The sequence below is a fragment of the Meriones unguiculatus genome, chromosome 14 (genome assembly GCF_030254825.1).
Source record: "Meriones unguiculatus strain TT.TT164.6M chromosome 14, Bangor_MerUng_6.1, whole genome shotgun sequence".
Lineage (NCBI taxonomy): Eukaryota > Metazoa > Chordata > Mammalia > Rodentia > Muridae > Meriones > Meriones unguiculatus.
The window spans coordinates 78,330,675-78,343,130 of NC_083361.1; the positions used below are offsets into that span (position 1 = coordinate 78,330,675).

Sequence of the window (12,456 nt, forward strand, 5' to 3'; positions counted from 1 at the left end):
TTCCGTATCCTTTATGCTCGCGTCACTTCCTGCTTCCTTCCTTTCACCTTTTTCGAGGCTTCGCCTGTGGAAATCCGCGCGACTCCGGGGCCGAGTGGTTTCCAGCGGGTCTTTGCTTTGTTTTGTTTGCTCGGTCTCCCAGGAGCCTACCGAGGCCTGTCTCTGGAACACCCTGTCATGGATCGCGACCCCCGGCCAGGTTCCCACGGCTGCGGTTCATGGAGCTGACCTGTGTGCCGCGCCTGAGGGGCCTCTTCGTCCTTGGCAAGCCCGGTATACTGTGTCAGTGCTGGTTGGAAAGAATATCTATTTTTACCCTGTGGCTTCGCAAACAGAACAATACCTGAAGGGGGGCGGTGGCAAGTGCAGTCCCTGTCATTATTAAGTGCGTGCTTAGTGGCAAGCTCTCTGATGTTCGCTTGATCCTCAGCTTACAGCTTGACACTCAAAACACCAGTAATTTGCTAAGGCCAAACATCAGGTAAGTGCTAAAAGCAACAGTCCTTAGTCGTAAGACGCTCCAGGCCTCATACTTTAAATGCAACTTTTTTTTTTCACTGTAATATTATTATCTATACTAAACCTTTCTCTCCAACAACGTGTATTTTTCCACTTTTTTTTTTTTTTTGCGAATATATGCGTCAGGTTTTTTGCTAGCCACTGAGAATCAAAAAAATGGTAAGCATCGTCCATATTGCTTGCACGTCTCAGTTTTATTTTCATTTTTATTTTTTGGTGTGCTTACATTGCCACCATTTGTTCTCCCATCTAGTTAATGAATGAGTTGGAGGCCTGAAAACAAACTTCATTTCTCTCTCTTTTTTTTTTTTTTTTTTAATTATGTAGTTTACCCTCAAGAAACTGCTCTACTCTCTGCATGGTTATATTCTCTGAACAACTCTGAAAAATTCTTGGCCATATATCTTCTCTCTTGAGATAAATTCATCTTCTTTAACATAATCTTTTAAATAGAAATAACTGCCGGGTGGTGGTGGAACATGCCTTTAATCTCAGCACTGGGGAGGCTGAAGTAGTTGGATTTCTGAGTTCGAGGCCAGCCTGGTCTACAGAGCAAGCTCCAGGACAGCCAAAGCTACACAGAGAAACCCTGCCTCAAAAAAACAGAAAAGAAATAACTGACATTTCTTGAGTTTGTGTGATCAGTCTGACATTTTATTCAGTATTTTGTATGAGTTTTCTTATTGTTAAAAAAAAACTTTATTGAGAGTATTCTTTTATTCTGTGTATTTTAAAAATCAACATTTGTTGCTTGGCAATACACAGTAAGTAGTAATAAGATGCTTGCATTAGGATTCCTACTACATCCTTGATTTTATTTTTAAATTTTATTTATTTTTTGGCAAATTCCCCTCAAAACCTGATTTCCATCACACATTGTAATCACCTACTTGACATTTGGTTCTCAACCCTCTACTCCAAGAAGGTGAAGCTTCTGGAAAGTAAGTGTTCTATCTTTAATATCTGGGTGTTCCTGGCATCTAGAATATTTACTTCAAGGGAAGGGCTGCTCAGTTTTTGGACTGTGGGGGTTGATCTAATGGGCAGGTGAGTGACAGGCTGAAGACAAAGGTTTATTTTCTTTATTGTTAGAAGGGGATATGGCATTAGTCATTTCAGTCTCTGATTTTATTTTCTTTTGAAAATTGGGATAACAGACTTTATTGTGGGACAGGTATTTATTTACTTAATATATGTGAACCAGTGCCTAGTGTAACTGATTTGCAAATAATTTCAAACCTAATCTGTGTTATGTTTATTTCTTACAGATGAAGAAACAGTTCACATTTGATCAGGATGACAGTAGTAGGAGTTGGGAATTTGGAACCTACTATATCTAATTCCAGATTAACTCCAGTGCTTATAGGTAGCTACTTCAAATAGTAAAGGCTCTGTTTCTGGGCTATGCTATGTAGAATAGATAAGCCTACACAATGGACACAACAAATCTGGGAGAGTAAACAGTATTAGAAACAAGGGGAACATACAGGTCTTTAAAATAAAAAAAAATTTTTTTTTTTTTTACATAGCCAGTACTAACTTGAAAATTTGACTTGGATAATCTAGGAAAATACAAATATCCAAAAATTGGCTCAACAACTATATAATCATGAAAGACTATTCCAAAGTAATCTATCCTTGGCATATATCACCAGGGGAAAAGCAGGACAAAATATTTGCCAAATATGAAGCTAATATAATTTACAATTCTAAATATAAAATTCATTACCTGTGAACCAGTAACTGTGTAAAGTCTTCTAAATACTGTGCTCAGAAAGATACTGTAGTCATTATAATACTTTACAGTTAGGAGTAAAAAAGTCCATAAAATAATGGTTACGTTTTATACTGCATGTGTCAGATTGAACACAGAGACGAGAGGACTCAGCCTGTAAACATGCTGGATGGCCTGAGTTGGATCCCTGAGAGCCCACATAATGGTGGGAGAGAACTGACTACAAATTGTCCACTGACTTTTGCACTCATGTGGCACACACATACCCATTCCCAAATGAATGAAAAAATTTAAAAAATAGTGGTAGAAATGTAGTCTACAGGAATCCATGTGGTTATAATGCATTGGCAGTTGAGAAAATGAATACTCTAATTTCGGTTGTAAAAATTACTCTTAAGAGAATTTTAACTTTGGAAAGAACCTGTACCAAATTAATTGATCATGTTTTAGAGCACAAAAAGAGGCATGGAAAGAGACTTTTATACTTGTTTCTTAAATCTTTAGTATAAAAATTATGGAAGCAAAAACATCCCTATCCTATAAATCAAAAGACAGTTTTAAAAACGGTCCATGATTAAGTAGCCAAGGAAAAGCACACTGGTTTTAGCAATGTCAGCGATACAGCCACAGCAGTTTTAATAAAAATCGAGCTACAAGTTTGGACTGTATAGGACTTCAAGGTAAGTTGACAGGAAAAGTAGTTTCCCCATTGAAGAAGGGGAGGGAATTCCTGCTGGAGTGGCTACATCAACATTCCAGACTAGGAATTGTTTTCAGATAGGAAACTGTAATTCTAACTAATAATAGTTGTCCACACCTGTTTTATTTGTAAATTGGTCTCTTTAAAAAAAAATTAAGATGGGGGGTTCATGTTTGCATGCACGAATCACAGCATTCCAAGGCCAGAGGAAACTATTGAAGCCCTGGGAACTGGAGGGACCGTTGTGAGCCCCCTTGGTGGTGGCTAGAATTCAAATTTTTAGAGTTCTCAAAAAAAGCCACCAGTACTATTAACTGCTGAGCCATCTCTAGTTCTCCCCTTTTTCTCTGAACTGAGATGATAAAACAAGCTAATCTCCCATAATTAGCTCTAGGCACGATTCTAGAGGGAGTGGGTCAAAACAGTTTTGACAACTGTTTCTATTCCTTTGTCCTCATGTACTCCATAAACTTTTTCTCCCACAAATAAGACAGTCTCACTATTTTGCCCAAACTCCTGGGCCCAAATGATTTTTTTTTCCTCTCTCAGCATCTCCCAAGTAGCCAGGACCATGTCATTGCACTGTGTTCTGCCCATTTACTCAAAAGCATGTCTCCTTTTGCCTTGGACATCCTGTGGCTGATTTTTGGCTCTTGGTTTACTTGTTTGCTGAACAACATACTACCTACCTCAAAGAATTGACCCTATTTTAAGTTACAGAACTACCATCATAGGAATTGAAACTGCCTGTTTTTCCTTAATTTTACATTTGTCTGGGTGGAGGAGAGGGTCATACATGCCGCAGTGCTCATGTGGAAGTCAGAGAATGACTTGTGGGAATTCTTCTACCACATGTTTTTTTTTGATACTAAACACAGCTCATATGCCTAAGTAGCTTTACCTGATGGATCATCTCACTGGCCCTCAAATTGAAAGCCATTCTTGGCAATAGCCTCCTAAGTTTTCATTCTCCCTGCCCATTTTCTCATTTTGCAGCTCAAACCCAGGGTCTTATAGATAAGAAAATGTTCTACCACTGTATAGTGTCAGCCCCTATCTGATAGGGTCTATGAAGGTTAAGCTGTCCTTTAACTTGTGAACTTCGTTCTGTTTTAGAAAGACTAGGATTACACCACACCTGGTCAGTTTTATCCTCTTTGCAGGCATAGTAAGATGCCTCCTTAAGTTTTCCTGAATAATTTTTAATAATGTACTTTTTGACAAGGTATAATGCCAGCCTCTAATGAAATATTAAGTCGAATTCCTTTCAAGCCATTCACATGATACACCTATTCCCTCCTAACAGAATTGTGTGATTGCTTTGTATCTTACGGAACATCTAAGTTCAGAAGTTTTATATAGGAAAATTACATCGTAGAATCAACCTGAAATTACACTCAAAGATAAAACTATTTTTAAGTGGTCTCAAAATTTTCAACTTTTCTTAAAAGGATTTTGTGTGTACATCTCATATATATGTATATATGTATGCATGTACCACATGTCTGCCTAGTGGCTGCAGAGACCAGAAGAATCAGATTCCCCAGGAACTTGAATTATAGACATCGTGATCCGCCCTTTGAGGTTCTGGGTATGAAACTAGGTTCTTTGCAACACCACCAAGTGCTCTTAAGTGCTAAACTATCTCTAGCCCCGAAAACTTTCAACTTTTAATTCAAAAGATGGTTTTTCTTCTAAGACTTTAGTTTTTATTATGGTACTTTGTAGCTCCAGGGCTGTGTGTAGATATTTTTTCATCTTTGGGAGCTAAAGTCTAATTTTGGTAATTTCTTGACTAGCTGTTCATAAATCTCAGCGTGGAGGTTCTTGCAAGGTGTCCTTGAACAAGATCCACTGTGTACACTGTGATTCTAAAGCACAGCTAAATTGGGAGATCAAGGTCACATTTGTCCTCTTACAAGGAGAAAGTTGAGAATTAAGTGTTTTACTACCTCCTGTCAACATATAATTGCACCTGGCCTAGGCACCCATCTTAGCTATTATGTCCATGTACAGTATTTTTTTTTTTTTTTGAGACAGGGTGTCTCACTCTGTGGCTTTACTGGCCTTGAAGTTGTTTTGTAGACCAGGCTGGACTTCAATTAAGAGTCCTGTGGACTCTGCTTCCCAAGTACTGGGATTAAAGGAATGCATGATAGTCCATGTACTGTGTTAATCTTACCACTTTTTTTTCATTTTTTTAAAAAATTTTATTACATCTTATTAACTCTATCCCAGCTGTATCCTACTCCCTCATTCCCTCCCAGTCCCGCCCTCCCTCATCTCCTCCCTGCCCCTTTCCAATTCCACTGATTGGAGAGGACCTCCTCCCCTTTCATCTGACTCTGTTTTATCACATTTACCACATTTTTTTGTGACTTAACCTACCAACATTTTCTTTTCCTCTTGGTAATTCTTTCTCCATCTACCAGTATTTTATCTAGGGACCTTTTCTTGGCCTAAGTATTTGGTAGTAGCTGTCAGTGTTCTTGCAAGAAAAAAGATGTGTGGCAGGAAATGTGGCCTACATTATTGGGTGGCATAATTCTCCCATGGCAATGTTAATGTATACTATCATCAGCTGTGCTGGTGTATCATGCATTTATAATTTGGTGCTGAATTGAGACTATTAAGGAGGGTTTTGTTTTCTAGTGTGTCTAGGAATTTTGCTTGCACATGTGGCCAGAAGCGTCCCCTGGAACTGTAGATACAAGATGGTTGTAAATTGAGGTGTGCGTGCTAGGAATCAAACTGGGATCCTCTGAATTAGCAGCCAGCACTATCTCCCCAACTTTCACCTCTTTGCATTTGGTAATCTCTTTAAAATGGACAGTATTCATTTAAAATGTCTAGTGATTACTTCATAATCAGTGTAACACAGCTGATTTTCTTAAAAATTACTACTGTTCACAACAGGTAGTGTAATCACAGCACTGAGGGAAGCAGAGGAAGGCTGATCTCTGAATTTAAGGCCAGCCCGGCCTACAAAGTCAATCCAGGACAGCCAAGGCTACCTAGAGAAACCCTGTCTCAGAAACAAAACAAAAACCTGTACAGTTTAACCTGTAAATTTTTTGGAAAAATAAGGGCTGGAAAGAGAGCTTAACAGTTAAGAGTGTAGGCTATTACTTTCAGAAAACCCAAGGTCCGGGCTCCAGTATCTGTACAGCAGCTCACAACTGGCTGCAACTCCAGTTCCAAGGAAAACTCCTTGGGTACCACATACACGGGTGAACCACAGACATACATACAGGCATTCCATGTGACCCCATTTTTAAAATTTTTAACTATTTCAAGCCCAACTCTGCAATTTGATATGCATTTCGTTTTTACACTCTTATAGACTACTTCTATAATTTAGTCCCTAAAAATTCTCCAATATTTTGGTATGCCTGTTTCAATTTTAAATTTACCTTAGTTACAAAGTAAGATAAAACCAGGCTTCACACTGTGCTTTTGGAGTGGCTAAATTTTATTCATGAACTAGAGTGCTCTTTGGTGCTGTAACCAAAGAAATCACATGAAGAAAGCCTGCCAAGTCACACCATAAAACATTACAAGTCTTAATATTGTGCAGTGTATTATGTCCTATAAATGGTAGAATATATCTACTAGTATGGCTCACAGCTGGCACTGCATGTTTTGAAACACATGAAAGACATAAAGGTCACATTCTAAAGTCACTCAAGAAATACAAACAAAGGTTGTTCATTCAATTTATTACATGTATGAATATTAACATCTCATGGTATCCATCTAATTCAATCAAAACCAACAAAGAAAAAAGTTAACCATGTTTTTCATATGAACATTCTTACACAGAATCCCTGTAACTTAAAATAGAAATATGTTCATCTGCATTAAATTGACAATTTGAAAAATATTTTCTAAAAAAAAAATCACTTTCAGTACTTAAATATATTTGTTAATTGCTTGATGGCATCAGTGTCCCGAAGTTCAAGAATAAGCGTTACTGTTTCATTACGTAGTTTCCAAAAATGGACATGTAGATGATTCTAGCTGGCGCTACATACCTATATATAAGCACATGTCTTTGTTTCGTTTTTCTTTAATCTGGCTTTCCTATTTGAGAAAAACTAAGTTTGAACTTTGCTTCTTTTAAGTCCTATGAAGCTACTAGAAAAATCTCACGTAAAGGTTGCTGTTCAGTTCCATTCTTACCCAATAAAAGTATAGAAACACTGTCTTTATTTGATGGTGTGCATAAATATTACACTCCATGGATAGCAAAAATATTTTTATTTATAATTTACAGTTCACAAGTGAAAATTGTACATTTTTACACATACAATTTTATTTTGTTAAATTTGCACTCATCTACAGAACTTTCACACAACAAGCACCTGAAACTGTGCAGGCAGTAGGAAATGCAAATACTAAAATGTATTTATTAACCAAATGATAGCTGAAGGCCCTGCCTCAGCTAGACAATTTATACAGATATATGTCTATATATACATAAAAAAATTCTTCACCTTCTAGATCCAACAGCAGCTTTTGTTAAAAAAAGAATAGCATACCTTTCTCATTTTATTTAAACTGACTCAACTGTATCACTTTCTGTTTTAATTTCAGTGGGTGTTGCTACACTTTCTTCTGAACAAGCTGGCGGAGCATCAATTTGTTCTTCCTTAACTTTGGGACTTTCACAGGGTTCTTGCAATTCGTTTTTGACAATGTTCAACATAATGTTCAAAGGGTTTTCAACTGGTGTCTTGCTGGGAGATGGTGTACAATCAAAAGAAGATGTCTACAAAATGAAAATCCCTATAAGTACTAATGAAGGTTCCAATCATATTAAGTAATAGTTTTATAACACTCTTAGTATTACAATGCTTGCTTCCCACAAACTAAAACATTGATACCACTAACAAGTTAGGCATCAGTAGTTATACAGAGGACAACCTTATCCTAACGCTGAGAGTCTACTATGTTGCTCTTAAGTGCTTTTGATAATTTTTTAAACCCCTACATCAAAAATACCCTAGGAAACACTAATCTTCTAGCGACCTAAACATGTCAGGAGTCAACATTTTCCAATGGTTTAGAAGAGTTCAGATACAAATAAATCAATATGAATTTCTAGGGCTTCTAGATTGATATCTTTCCAATTTCACATGTCATTTAAAGTTTATTAGTAGAGCTGGGGAGATGACTCAATGGATAAGGTAAACACGCCTGCCAGGTAAGTATAAGGACCTGAGTTCAAATCTCCAGAACACACATAGAATTTGGGTATATAAGAGAATCCCTGGGAACCTGAAGACCAGCTAGCCTAGTATAATCACAAAACGAGATAACATCCAAGGTTGTCCTCTGACATCGCCATGTGTTGTCTGTGGCACATGTACAGCTTATATTCATACAAACATGCATGTGCAGACACTTTTTATTTTGAGATGGGGTTGCTATGTGGTCCTGACTTCTCTAGAACTTGCTATGTAGACCAGGCTGGTCTCAAATTCAGAAGATCCTCCTGCCTGTCAAGTGCTGAGATTAAAAGGTATGTGACACCATGCCCACAGTAAATTTCAAAATATTCCTCTAGTAGTAGATAACACAAAAGAAAAATCAGTAAGTTCTTCCCAGAGCTCTAATCATTCCCATTGTGATCCTTCTCATTAGCTCTCAACTTTTCTCTGCCTTATGGTCCAATAAAAGTTATGAAGATTGAAGTAAACAAAGCAAGAAATAAACATTACTTCAAATTTTAATTATTGTATTTATCAGTGATAAATCAATGTACATCCAAGTCTATCTGATGCCAATATTTAATGAACAACCAACTATGTTTAAAGCTATAAACATTAAAACTATTAATATAAATAGAAATATATACTATCCAAAAAAAACTTACATTTTGATAATCTTCGTAACATGATGGATGATAAATCTGAACAAAAGAAAAAAATTACATGTTCATTTCTAGTACTTTTTTCTTTAAATTTTCAATCAAAGGATAGTAAAAATCATACAATCAAAAAAATTGAGTAAAACCCACTTTAACTTTAAACAGTTTTGATGGTAAAATACAGTAGACAGAAAACCTACTGAGTGTAGCCATTAGCCTCACAAAAGTAAGTATAGAACCATATGGTTACTAAGATCCATCCAAAGGAAACATCAAATGTCCAGTATCATTTTTACTGACCAAAACCCAAAAAGATTATGAATTATCTTCAAAATGGTCACTTTGCTCTAACAAAACATGAACACTTCCTTATAAAATAAATAACTTGAAATTACCTTTCCGTCCACTCTAATAGCATTTTTTAAGTGCCATTCCTCCTCCTCTTCATCCCAGTACTGTTCGAATTGTTCTTGACAGATTTCACAACTCTAAATAAAACAGTCATATAAAATGAAACTGATATTGTCCATTAGAAACAAACATTTTGAGTATGAAACTTAAAAATGTAGGATTTTAAGGAATGTCAAATAATGAAAATTTATGAATTGTGCCAACCTTCCACAAGAAAGTTTAACATTTCACTGTGTTAGTCACAGACAGCATCTAACCCAAATTGATCATGAAACAGCCAAGGTTTTTTTAAAAGTTTACAAGAAATTCCTTTACATTTGTTTACAACATTTCATGTAACCTACTAGCATCAAACTCCATAAACCAGGGCTGGTCTTGAACCCATGATTCTCTGTGCTACTATGCCAGGGATAAGGCATAAATGTGCTTATGACTTAAAATGACGTGAAGAACACTGCCAGAGACAGGGAATTCAAACACCATTCAATTACCTCAACTGCTCCAGCTGGTCCAGCAGGTACACTTTGGAACTCCTTTTCTTTAGCAGCCTCCTGGGTTTTAAGGACAACCTCTTCATGAACCTTTTCAAAAAACTGGCTTTTTGCACGTTCTTCCAGATCAGCTATTTCTTCAAATTCTATCCAGTCCTTAAAAGGAATTGATGTCAAAGATTGTTCATTTCAGTTTAAGTGTTTACCGGTTTGTCTTCACTATAAAATTTAAAGTTAAAGGTTCATTTCATACAATATGCTCTCTTTTTTCTTTGAGCTCTGTAATTTTTTTTTTTCCTTTCCAAAAGGGTCTCAGTATGTAGCCATGCTTGGCCTACTGGAAATCTTCCTCTCGCCTTCCATCTCTCAAGTGCTAAGATCACAGGCATATGCCACCAAACCTGGCAGTAACCGAGACCTTGTGTTAATTGTCTATTAACTCTAAGCTACCACTAAAGATAAACTTCATAATTTTTCATTTAAATTTATATTAGAACTGGAGAGATGTCTCAATAGTTTATTGGTGGCTCTTGCAGGACCAGGATTCGGTTCTTAGCACCAACACGATAGCTTCCAACTATATGTTAACTCAGTTCCAAGGAATCCAACACTCTCTGGCCTCCTCAAGCAGTGCATACATGTAGTACACAGCATGCAAACACAGGGTGGTGGTGCCACACACCTTTACTCCAGGACTTGTGAGCAGAAGCAGGTGGATCTCTTGAGTTCCGGGCCAACCTGGTCTACAAAGTTCCAGGACAGCCAAGGCTACTCAGAGAAACACTGTCTTGAAAAACAACAACAAAAAATTTTCTAAGTAATACTAGTATTCATAGCAAAGAAAAATGATAAAAATAATGTGTATGTACACATAGGTATAGGTGCCCCAAGGAAACTGTTTACCAGATTCCATGGAGCTGGAGGTGCAGGCAAGATGCTCATACACAAAAAAATAATACATCTAAAAAAAAAAATCTATCTATTATGGATCAAATATTCAGAAAATTCATGTTAACTTCCAAAAATTACTTATAAACACATACTTCAGAATATAACTTATATCTAGATAACTCAGTCATTACTTACTGTTAGACTATAGTACCAACGTCGATGAGTGACTTTTCTGCTAACATCTTTCTCAGTTCTGTTTTGCCGATAATGCCAGTCCAAGTGATCTGCATAAACATCTGTCTGTGATGTTGTGAACCGCATTCCACAAGAGTAACACTGAATCCCAGTATACAGCCGGTTTATAACACTGTCATAACGCCTGTTTTGAAAAACAAAGTCTTTCAATTTTGAAACATGACAATGGTTAAAAACAAATTACAAATACTTAAGTTTTCCATATGTTAACAAAAATAAAACCAGAAAGATCTATGTAAAAGTTAGTGTCACTCACCCTTGAAACACGGAGCCTGCTTTCTTATATATAAATTTGCCTTGGTTATTTATTTCCTTTTGGCTAAAATGGGAGTAACACTCTAGGCTACCTAACAAGGCAACTATTGATTTGCTCAGTTTGAAGGTACTATCAACAGAAAAGACATGGGAAGAGATTTCACCTCCCTACAGTTTTAATGTTCTAAATAATTCAAATGTTCTCCAGTTTAAAGAATAGTTGAAAGTTCTAAGTAATAACAGTATGCATAACAATTAGAAAATTATAAATATTTGTTTTTAATGATGTATATGAATATCTGCGTATGTGTACATATCTGTATATGTGCACATGGATACAGCTGCCCAAGGAGGCTGGAGATGTTAGATTCCCACAGAGCTGGAGGTACAGGAGGTTATGAACCACCTGATGTGGATGCTTAGAATCCAACTCAGGGACTCTGAAGGAACAGTAGCTCTTAACCACTGAGCCATCTCTCCAGCCCATAATATTTATATTCTTATCTACAGTTAGTTATTCCTTGCTATCTGAAAGTGGAGCATGATGGTTCACACTTATAATCCAATATCAAAGAGTTCAAGACTGGCTCAGCTAAAGAGATACCTCATAAAAGAAATAATACCATGAAATGAAGACATGAATAACTATTAGTACCTAATATTTAAACTTAAGCAGCAGCTATTTAAAAAGTAGCCACTGTTATCCAAATGATTAGCTCTAAAATTAGATTAAAAGGATGGTGTTATAGCTCATAAATAAAAGTACTTATCAGACAAGCTTGATGGTGAATTCAACAGAAACCAAGTGGAACGAGAAAAACCACCTCCCAAAAGTTGCCCTCTTACCTATACAAACACCATAACATTCATGTACCTCCACTCTCACACACATGCACATTAATAAAAAATAAATAAAAATTTAAAACATACTGCTTCAATTCTTCAATTGTGAAATTTGTAAGATCTGGGACATCTTGATCTTCATTCTGATCCTCCTCCTCTTCTTGGGGAGGCTGAGTAGCAGTCTCATTTACCTCTGCAGTTGTGAAGATAAATTTCTCAATACTACATTCCATGTGTTCTTTATAGCAAAACACTGATTACAAGCAAATACATTTAGCTAGCTAGTATTAAGTATATTTTATATGAAGTTTACTGGCCAAGGAACCTAATAAAATTTCTTAAAATTCTGGTTCCTTAACATTCAAATTATCTTCAAAACCCAAGTTAATTTTTTAATTAATTATATCTTTTCATGTGCATTGGTGGTTTGTCTGAATGTATGTGAGGATATTAGATCTTGGCAGTTACAGACAGTTCTGAGCTG

At 36.5% G+C, this 12,456-nt stretch overlaps 1 protein-coding gene and 1 long non-coding RNA gene across 3 annotated transcripts in view; one reads left to right on the plus strand and one right to left on the minus strand.

The window, feature by feature from the left end:
* LOC132647261 (uncharacterized) lies at positions 1-6,856 on the plus strand. The gene is made up of 2 exons (XR_009585627.1): positions 1-481; positions 1,788-6,856. It is a non-coding gene; the product is annotated as an uncharacterized LOC132647261 (long non-coding RNA).
* Pcf11 (PCF11 cleavage and polyadenylation factor subunit) overlaps positions 6,657-12,456 on the minus strand; it is a 25,583-nt gene continuing 19,783 nt past the window's right edge. For both annotated transcript variants that reach the window (XM_021646707.2, XM_021646706.2), the window contains exons 11-16: positions 12,060-12,165; positions 10,815-10,998; positions 9,729-9,884; positions 9,222-9,314; positions 8,833-8,868; positions 6,657-7,725 (exon numbers count right to left, since the gene is read on the minus strand). In XM_021646707.2, coding sequence (XP_021502382.1) covers positions 7,510-7,725; positions 8,833-8,868; positions 9,222-9,314; positions 9,729-9,884; positions 10,815-10,998; positions 12,060-12,165 — 791 coding nt within the window. In that variant the 3' untranslated portion in view covers positions 6,657-7,509. The remainder of the gene's footprint in view (positions 7,726-8,832; positions 8,869-9,221; positions 9,315-9,728; positions 9,885-10,814; positions 10,999-12,059; positions 12,166-12,456) is intronic.